We start from the raw sequence: 10,296 nt of genomic DNA, 5'->3' as shown, positions 1-10,296 counted from the left end.
TGGCTCTAACGAGCCATGAGGTTCACATTCTTAAAAACATCATTATTCTTCGATTTGTACCCTTATCACAAAGTCTGCAACAAACGTCTCCAGACCCTCCCTTCCCTGGCTCTAACGAGCCATGAGGTTCACATTCTTAAAAACATCATTATTCTTCGATTTGTACCCTTATCACAAAGTCTGCAACAAACGTCTCCAGACCCTCCCTTCCCTGGCTCTAACGAGCCATGAGGTTCACATTCTTAAAAACATCATTATTCTTCGATTTGTACCCTTATCACAAAGTCTGCAACAAACGTCTCCAGACCCTCCCTTCCCTGGCTCTAACGAGCCATGAGGTTCACATTCTTAAAAACATCATTATTTTTATCACAAAGTCTGCAACAAATGTTTTCAGAGTCTCTAAAGTTGTTGTTTTTCTCACCCTGTAGTTTTATCAGTCAAAGAAGACTTATTCTCTGTCTGTGCTAGCAGTCTTATCAATCAAGGACTCATCCTTCCCTGCCTGTGTTAGTGGCTTCATCAATCAAGAGCCTGCTTGTTTTTACTATCGCTCACAAATTGTCAGCATTCTGCACAATTTAAACTATTCTACTTTTGAGTATATAAAATGGTTGTTAGAAAAGAAACAAAAGTTTTGTCTTTTATTATAGATCAGTCTGTGGTCCAGGCACATCTTAAAGTTTAAACCGAAATTACCTCTCACAGTTCTTTATTAGAATGTGAGATTAGATCCCTTCAGCCAAGAAATCTTCTCTAAGTGAACAGACTGTGTTCCACTTGCAGTCTTGGATTTATAATACTTATTAATCTACAGTTAGACACATTTGTTGAATTGTCTCAGGATCTGTCCACTCAGCGAACACTTTTTGTTTGTCAGCAATATTCAGTTCAATCATTTCAAAGTTCAGAGACCACATTGAGTTATAAACCAGAAACAAGACTACAATACAAAAGCAAGGAAGATGTACAGAACCTTTCTGAATTACTGATCAGACCCCGAATGGAGTAATGTCATCCCCACACATTTACATAGATATGCTGCAATTCCTTGTGCAAACAAGCCTATTGGAAGTATACTTTTTTTTTACTGTAAGATAGAAACTAGAACTGTGCACAGAACTTCTGCAAATGTTGTCTGATGAGCACATTATGCAATTTGATTAGAAACTTCCTCTGACTTGGTAAATGTTTTTCAGTTATTTACCTGTTCCATTTTGCTGCTACTTTTGAGTGATTGGAAGTGCTGATATTTCGTCCTTGGTCCCTTGATGCTACTTTTAGCTATGTTGTTATCTTGTCTGCAGGACTGGTTTTGACACCTCTTCTCACGTGCAACATTTTACATGTTTGTTTTCTTATGTTCAGTTCATTTTATACAGATTCATATTGATGTTTACAACACAAAACAATGCCATTTGATCCAACTTGTCTGTGTCAGTAAACCAAAGATAAAACTAACGTAATCCCGTTATCCCACTTCTGGCCCTTATTCCTGGAGGTTGTGGCAACCAGTCTGTTGATATCCTCCTGCAATTTCATGGCTTTTCTCCTCAATCTTTACCACCCTAACAGTTTTCATATCATCCACAAACTTTTATCCCCTCCATTAAAGTCCAAATCATAATGTACACCGAAAGGGTCCCAGCACAGAGTCCTGGAGAACCCCACATAAAGCAGAGTTCCAATTGCTGAAACCTCCTGCTCTGCCAATTTGTGTTCAACATGGGCTCTTACATTTTTGAGTAGTTTGTCATGAGGGGCCTTAACAACCGTATCAAAACCTTTGTAGAACAAAACAAAATCCGTCAGTGACCTCAAATGCATCACTTTCATCAATGCTCATAGTTACCACCTCACAAAAATTGATCTTGTTCTTTCCACTGCATTCCTTTTTGTGTGTAATCTTTGAGAATTTTATTTATTGCATACTGTTTCTGATTGCAGGCTGCTGGAACAAATTCAAAAATTGTCTCAATGCATCCACTTGCTTAGCACTTCTTCCACTATTCAAGTGATTCCTCACTTGTTTCCGAAATTTATCCCAACCTTTGCCACTTTAAGCTTTTTGTAATACCAGGAAAGACCAAACAGGCTGAGACTTTCTTTCTCTCGGTGACCCAACAGATGTCTTTAAACACTACGAAAATGGCGTCAGTAAAATAGATGTGCAGAAGATTTGATTTGACTCATAGGGGATGTCAAGCTATGGTTCAGCAAAAAAGAACAAAGCATAGGTGGAAGTTAATCGCATAGGTGCAGAAAGGACGAGGGAGTGAAATGAGGAGTGGTGAGAGGAGGCTTGTGCAGAACTTAAATGCCAGCACAGACTACTTGGGTTAGTTGGCTTGTTTCTATGCTGTAAAGTATTGTATAACTCTATGGCACTGAACATGAGGCATTCAAGCACTGCGAGGAGCTCAGAGATCACATGGTGGTTCTCTAGCAGAAGGCCTGAAGTTCAGCAAAAGCTGGAAAAAGGTTAACGCAAGAAATTATACAAGGGTAGATCAAAGGAACCAGTATCATTTACAAATTAGAACCTATTTGAGGCCAGTGTGGGACAAGTCACAGGGTGACCATGTCATGGAATTGGTAATGAGACTAATGAAGAGGAAAAGCCCAGAATCCTTAAAATACAATGAACTATGTGATGATGGAAGCTAGAGCTTATTTGAGGGATTGATGGGCTTAAAACTTTCCATGATAGTTCAAAGATAAATACAAATGGAATGTAAAGAGTTGGGAAATTTTACCATGTTCTGTTATGGATTGGTAGGTGAATAGGAAGGGTTTAGAGGGATATGAGCCAAGTGCTGGCAAATGGAACTAGATTAATTTAGGATATCTGTTTGGCATGGATGAGTTGGACTGAAGGGTCTGTTTCTGTGCTGTGCAACTCTCTGACTCGGTTAAAGGTGCTCTGTATATGTAAGTTGGTAACTTTTTATGATGTTAGGGTCTGTTTTACAATCTTGCCACAGGAGGGCACAGGTGACCAAAATAAAATAAGCACCTATGAAGTGAGTTGAAAGGGAAATGGCAGCTGATTTACCATAATGTATTTGTTGCCTCAGCAGTTGAATTTAATGATCCTTGAGGCTTGTAATCAGGTTTTTTTAACCATGCAGTTATGGATCAACTTAGGCTGATACCCCAGATAACTGACCATTTCTGAAAATTCTTTTGTAGTCTTTTTCTGAGGTAATATCAATGCGCATCATTTGCTACGCAGCAAAAATAATCTACAGTGCTTTGAAAAATGAAATGTAGATGAAGAGTTTGTGTTTAATGCCCAATTGTTTTATTGTCATTTTGTTTTCCAGGGAGCTCAAGAGAGGATAGATAGTCTGAGGAGGTCAGGAGTGATTCATGAGAAACAAGTGACTGTTTCCATTGAGAGCTTCATTGCAGAATTGCTCCCAGACAGGTGAACAACATTTTCTCTTTTGTGAAGTAGGCAGGGCATGTCCCCTTTGCATGCCACTCACCACCAACTGGCAAGTGTGAAAGTCAATTCTGAATGTTAATGGATGCGTGCATATTATGGAATGCCTGAGTGCATGAATGGGCAGATGGGTGCTAGTCTGACCTGAGGGTTTTCAAGATTGGAGATGGTTAATGATGGTGACTCGCTGTCATTTTTGGTCGTATCCAGGTCTGACATTCCCTGACTAATTTTTCAGCTAAGTCATAAGGAACTGTCCAGCTCTATCTCAGAGTTGGGGGTATATTTGCAAATGATTCCAGGGTGGAGGGAAATTACCTATTAGATCTTTAAATTCCAGTGCAGTACCAATGTTGGTTCTCATGTTAAGAGTTCCAGAGCATTCTGATGTGTGTTTCTGGGCATACATCCGATCTGGCAAGCAGAATCCAGAATGTTTGAACCACTATTGAGCAAAAAGATAAGGCTTGCGAGGAGAAGTAGAAATCCTTCAAAGTGGAAGAGCTGTTCTATTTTTAAAAAAGTACAAATAATGTAACTAAATACAAAGCCAGAATATTTTTAACAACAAATTTGTAAAGATAATCAAATATAATGTTTTAACATCAAAGTGAAGAACAAATTAAGTTCTGGATTGTTCATAAGTTTCATTTGAGGGACAAAATACTGACAGTTCTTGTTTTGCCATGTGGAAATAACATATCTTGCATCTGCAAATTCTGCCTAACAGCGATTCCATGATGACTAATAGTAATGAATTTTAAATGATTTAACATTGCTCCTTACACTAGCTATCATAGTGGGAAAATTGTGATCAACCCATCATGCTTGCTATTAACACCAGGGATTGGAGCAGTAAATCTTGTCTAGTGCTTATACAGCTCCTGTGCAAGTGAGGCAAAGACACATCAGTGGTGTAAGGAAAAACCTTTGTTGAAATAGCTGTAGAACATTGCAAAGTAGGTGGTGTACTGCATAGATTTTAAACCACTGCAGTGCAATTTCCTTTGCGCAGATTCCCCATTTATATCAGATATGTGCTGTCCATAATTTGTTGTCCATGTTTATATTAAAAAGTCATTTTTGTATTAACTTGTGTCCTGGCATTTACCGGATATAAGTATCTGACTTCACTTATAACTTTCCAGGTGGTTTGACATTGGTTGTTTGATTCTTGAAGATCCAGCTCATGGTATTCATTTGGAAAATTTCACACAAGCAACACCAGTGCCTTTAGAATATGTGCAACAGGTCAGTATGTTACTAATACTGAACCCTGATGTTTGCATAAAAATCATTTGCTTTATAAATCTGACTGTAGTTCAGTTTAATATATGTCATGTTGACCTTAACAGTGAATAATGGAATAACTTCAATTATGAAAGTGGTCAGTCAACTTTGCATCAAACCAGAACATAGATTTACTGTCTAGCTTTGTTGCAAATGTAATTCCTGTATATTGGCTCTGGGCATGCAACATTGTATAGCCATAATGACTTTGGTAGGAAATTTGTGTTTAATTTGTTCTTTAATGTTAGTCTTTTAAATGTTTCAATAATGTTAATTCAAAAATCAGTTTTTTTTATGGTATTCTCCAGGTAATTTCATACTGTGTGAAAATATTCTCTTCAGAAACTATTTTATGTATAATGCGAGATCCAGTTATAAATTACAGTGAAAATTCTTTATCCAAAAAATGGTAAAAATGCAGAGCTTACCATACTGCAGGGAGTGGTTGAAATAAATAGTGTGCATGTGCTTAAGATAAAGCAGATGACCAGACATGTACAAGAGGGAAAAAGATCTATAAAGTTATGCTAAGACAGTAGTAAGGTGGGAGCAACTCACAGAACCTAATATAAATCAGTTGCTCCAAATGACCTGATATGGTGCCGTAAATTCTATAAATGTGCTTAAACTGTTTTGGGGTGGGGAGAAGACAGAAGAATGGTTTTGAGCAACATTAGTAGAGCAGACTTGATGGGCCAAATGGCCTAATTCTGCTTGGGAATCTTGTGATCTTTATGGGTGACTTTCGTATCCAGTTACAAACTATTATGTTTTTTTTTCAAATGTAGGAGGGGGACCATGGGCCAGGTGATCCTTTCCTGTACATATTCAAATTCATCTCTCTGCTCTGTTTGTGCAGGCATTAAATTATTTCCTACTTTGTCTTTTCTTTAGATTACTTAGTGTGGAAACAGGCCCTTCGGACTAACAAGTCCACACCGACCCTCCGAAAAGCAACCCACCCAGACCCATTCCCCTACATTTACCCCTTCACTTGACACTACGGGCAATTTAGCATGGCCAATTCACCTAACCTGCACATTTTTGGACTGTGGGAGGAAACCGGAGCACCCGGAGGAAACCCACGCAGACACTGGGGGAATGTGCAAACTCCACACAGCAATTGCCTGAGGCGGGAATTGAACCCGGGTCTCTGGTGCTGTGAGGCAGGAGTGCTAACTACTGTGCCATCGTGCCACCCATGCTTCTAGCAAAATAGCAGCCAAAGAATCAATAGATGCCTTGAACACTTATTTTCCTGCAGTACAACTTCAAATTTACTTTGAAATGGGATGTAGATAGTTTGTCATTTATTTGACTTCAACAGCAATTTGAATTGATATGGCAAACTTTAATGTGATAAACATGAAAAAGCAAAATTTTGACACTGGGCTGCATATTAGTATTAGATTATATTAGAGCAGATAACCAAAATCTTGGTCCAAGTGTTTCTAAGGAGCATCTTAAGGGAGGAGAGAGGCTAAGAAATGTCAGAGCTTGATGTGTAGGCATCTGAAGGTGTAACTTGTAACTTAGAGCTTGGAGGTGAGATGGAGAGAGGGAATGGCAAGGTCATAAAGGGATTTGAAAACAATTGAGAGTTTTTAAATTGAGTTGTTTAACTGGGAGCCAATATAATTCGGCAAACATGAGCGATGAAGGAAATGCCACCTTTCTCTTAACTCTAATACATATTTACTTCCTTCAAATCTCTCTCTTGTGTCTTGATCAAAAGTGTAGAGAAGAGTCTTCGGGTGTGGTAAAGAGGAGAAAAATAAACAGATGCCTTTTCAGTCACTTTATGATCTAGGTTATCTTTGGAGAACTAAAATTTCCACACTAATGCAAAGTCATTGAAGTTCATCACCTTTAATCTTGAATGATGGTTTAACATTGATCTTATATTAATTATTTCTGTTAAACTTAGTTTAGTTTTTATAAAATGAGTACATTATTTTTGCCAATTCACTGTAATGAAATGTCACATTTCTTTTTGACCCTTTAAGTTTGTCCTTGGGCCCAGTTCTCAGGCATTCTTAGTTTGTGATCCATATGCTTATTTGGATTGACACAAGCAATGTTAATAAACAAAAATAATCAGGTGTAGGAATCTGCTGTGATTTAAATCTTAAAGATTGGAATCATAGAATTATACAAATCAAAGTCCAATCCATTGTTCTTGCATCGGTTCTTTGAAAGAGCTGTCCAATTAGTCCCACTCCCCTTCTGTTTCTCAGTCGTGTTAAACTTGTGTTTGTATATTCCAGACCAGAACCCCAAAAAACCTCTATTTCACTTTGTTTGACAGTTATCTTAAATTTGTGGCCTCTGGTTACCAACCCTCCTCTCAGTGGAAACAGCTCCTCCTCATTTTACTTTTAAACTCCTTAGTTTTGAAAGTCTCTTAAATCTTCCCTGACCCACCTCTGCTGGGGTGTGTTCTTAGGTTTTGTTCAAAATCCCAAGATTATTTCCATGTTTTGAGAAGTATAATTTGGTGAATATTCTTTCTGGTTTCTTTTCTACTTTTAATCCACACAAGAAAACCTGTTCTTGGGATTAAGGGGATCTGATGAACAAGCCCATTATGTTTGAAGTTTGCTGCAATTACATTGAAGCAACTGCAAGGCAATTTTGGTTTTTAATGAGTAAAGATTTTTCTAATTGTATGCCTTTTTATGTTCCTTGCCATTCCATTTACGTGAGAGACAATGTATGTCTTGGATATTCTGATGTATTTGCTTAAAACAGGATTGGCTATGTTTTCTTTTTAATCAGGCACAGAACCTCACGCCAGTTGATTACAATTTGAGATGGTCCGGCCTGATGGTGACTGTTGGTGAAGTGTTGGAAAGGAGTTTACCTCAAGTCAACCGGACTGATTGGCACATCATGTTTACAGGCATGTCTCGAAGGCAGATGATCTACAGTGCAGCCAAATCATTAGCAGGAATGTACAAACAGCAATTACCGTCAAAGAGCATTTAACAAGTAAAACCATGGCCTTCTGTTCAGTGGGGAATTTTTTTTAAAAAAATGCTTCACTACACTTGAATGGTTTGACTTTTTTGTATTTTTATACTCAAACAAATTCATCAAAACTCAGTTGCTGAACCAAAACATGTGTCTCGTAGCTGCCTCGTATGCCAGAACAGGGACTGGTTAGATGGGGCATTCCAGAAACTGAAGATCCAGTGTCATGGGATATTTGAAATATGCCGCATCTTGCATATTACAACCTTATATTGAAATAATTTTGCGATACTTTTGGGTGTTGAAATAGGGAACTCAAGGAAGTTAAACACTAAGACTTGGTAATATTTATGACCGATATTGTCAACATCTTCAGCTAATCATCATAAAAAACATTCCAAGTAATGATTAATGTGGAGGCTATTTGGGTGCCAAGTTTTTATTTTACTATCCCCTACCTCTACCCTAGTAATTATGGCTTAAAGGCTCGTAAATGCAAAATGATGGATACATGATTTACAACTTGTTAACCCTTTTTTTTGAAAAGGTAAACAAAGGCTTAGAAAATGAATGGTCAAGTTAATTTGGAACAAGGTACAATGAAAAACAGCACAATCTGTCCAATTCTAATCTAATGGAAACTCACTCACTCTCTCTAACTAGATCATCTCACTGCTAAGTGAAGCTATTGCTGGGCTTGTTTGGATTATTTTTTACACTATTTTGTCACTTATTTCTAAGGGAATAAAACTGAAATATCACAGTTGACGCTGCTGTTTTCTTTAAAATGCTGCCTTAACTGCAACATCAATCTTCAATGTTTTTAATGCAATATGCTTTTAAGTTGAAGTTTAATAGATTGTACTTTCTCATGCTGTGCTGTAATAACTTGTGTGTACACTTTTTCTAATCAGCCTGTTCAGAGATGTTGTTATACATCTTGAAGCAGGTGAGACTTGATCCCTGACCCCTCAATCCACCATTGTGCCACATGTACATACACATAACCTATTCCTTCCTTTAGACTGTACAATTGACCATAATGCAAGGAGTCTATAAATAAGCTATAGCCAAAGTATTTTAATATTAAAGTTTCAGTTTGGTTCTTGTTATGGATCTACGTCCCAGACTGGGTCGCTCACAGTTTTCACAATGGTATTGCACCTGTGAAGTTTTCCCCCTAAGCTTATGCAGTCACATTAATAACATTACAGGTTAATAAATTTACTTCTCATTTATATAGCTGCAGATATTTGCCAAAAACTGTACAACATAACTTAAAAACACTGGTCAATTTTCATTTTATCTTTCCCTCCTGAACATTCTTTTTAAAAAAAAGTGGTCCAGAACAGGAAGGACATGGCCTTGAACTTTGAACTGGACCATTTGGCCTATTGAGTCTCCTCTGCCATTCCTATTTTATCATGAGTTATGTGAAAACAAGTCTTCTCACAAATTGTAATGGAAATCTGGACGACACCCCTAAAAAGTTGATGTCTGCAATGTCAGTTGAACATTTGCAAGTAAATTAGTAGTTTTCTGTTAATCAAGAATTTTATTAAGATTTGTGCAGCCAATGCAGTTGGGTGAATATAAGTAGAGATCAGCGATGATCTAGTTGAATGTCTGAAGAAGCTCTAGGGTTGAATGGCCTCCTGTTCCTGTGTGGAGTTTGCACATTCTCCCAGTGTCTGCGTGGATTTCCTCCGGGTGCTCTGGTTTCCTCCTGCAGTCCAAAGTTGTGCAAGTTAGGTGGATTGGTCATGTTAAATTGTCCATAGTGACCAGGGATTAACCATGATAAATGAGTTATGGGGATATGTTTGGGGTCTGGGTGGAATGCTGTTTAGTGTGTCGGTGCAGACTCGGTGGGTTGAATGGCTTTGTTCTGAGCTGTAGACGCTCTTTGATTCTAAGTTTAATTCCATTGTGAAAGGTTAAAAGTTTCACAACACCAGGTTATAGTCCAACAGGTTTGTTTGGAAGTACAAGCTTTCAGAGTGCTGCTCCTTTGTCAGGTAGCTACCCAACACCAGCATTTCCACATCATTGTGGAAGGTGACATTTTCAATAGCTTCCTTTTTGCTTTTGTTAATTGTGTTAAATGTCCTTGTCAGCATTTCTCATAGGGACTTTTGTATTGAGAGGTAAGTGGTAGCCAAATCAAAGAACATATGGACCTACCAAAGGCACCTTTTGTGAGTCCATAAGCGATCAAAGATAATGGTTCAGCAAGCAAAAGCAGATCGTCCATTAGCAGCAGCTAGATAATGGATACATGGTCATCTGCCACAGGCCTGTTCTATTATGGGGACCATGATTTGACCAGTAAATGATTTTGAAGCAAGTTTTCTACTCTATTTAGTTTCTTGATTTGCTGATCATTAATTGAAAATGAGAAATAAGCATCAGAAAACTCTATTTGGCAGTTTCTTTTGTGCAGTAGTGACAAAGTGGTATTTATCAGAAAGTGCAAAATGGAACATTCCATGTTCTTTAATGGATTAAATTCACTATTTTCTACTCCATGGTTGAGTATAATGGCATCACTGCCTTCCTCTCAGTATTGATTTGTTGAGATTTTA

The 10,296-nt window shown here is 37.9% G+C and overlaps 1 protein-coding gene across 4 annotated transcripts in view; it reads left to right on the top strand.

Annotated features, from left to right (window-relative positions):
• Positions 1 to 8,477, top strand: part of prrc1 (proline-rich coiled-coil 1) — an 81,998-nt gene extending 73,521 nt beyond the window's left edge. For all 4 annotated transcript variants that reach the window (XM_043717029.1, XM_043717022.1, XM_043717006.1 and 1 more), the window contains 3 exons: positions 3,327 to 3,430; positions 4,597 to 4,699; positions 7,517 to 8,477. In XM_043717029.1, the coding sequence (XP_043572964.1) occupies positions 3,327 to 3,430; positions 4,597 to 4,699; positions 7,517 to 7,726 (417 nt within the window). In that variant the 3' untranslated portion in view covers positions 7,727 to 8,477. The remainder of the gene's footprint in view (positions 1 to 3,326; positions 3,431 to 4,596; positions 4,700 to 7,516) is intronic.
• The last annotated feature ends 1,819 nt before the right edge of the window (positions 8,478 to 10,296 follow it).

This window comes from Chiloscyllium plagiosum, chromosome 2 (genome assembly GCF_004010195.1).
Source record: "Chiloscyllium plagiosum isolate BGI_BamShark_2017 chromosome 2, ASM401019v2, whole genome shotgun sequence".
NCBI lineage: Eukaryota > Metazoa > Chordata > Chondrichthyes > Orectolobiformes > Hemiscylliidae > Chiloscyllium > Chiloscyllium plagiosum.
This window is presented reverse-complemented; position numbering and strand designations above follow the sequence as displayed.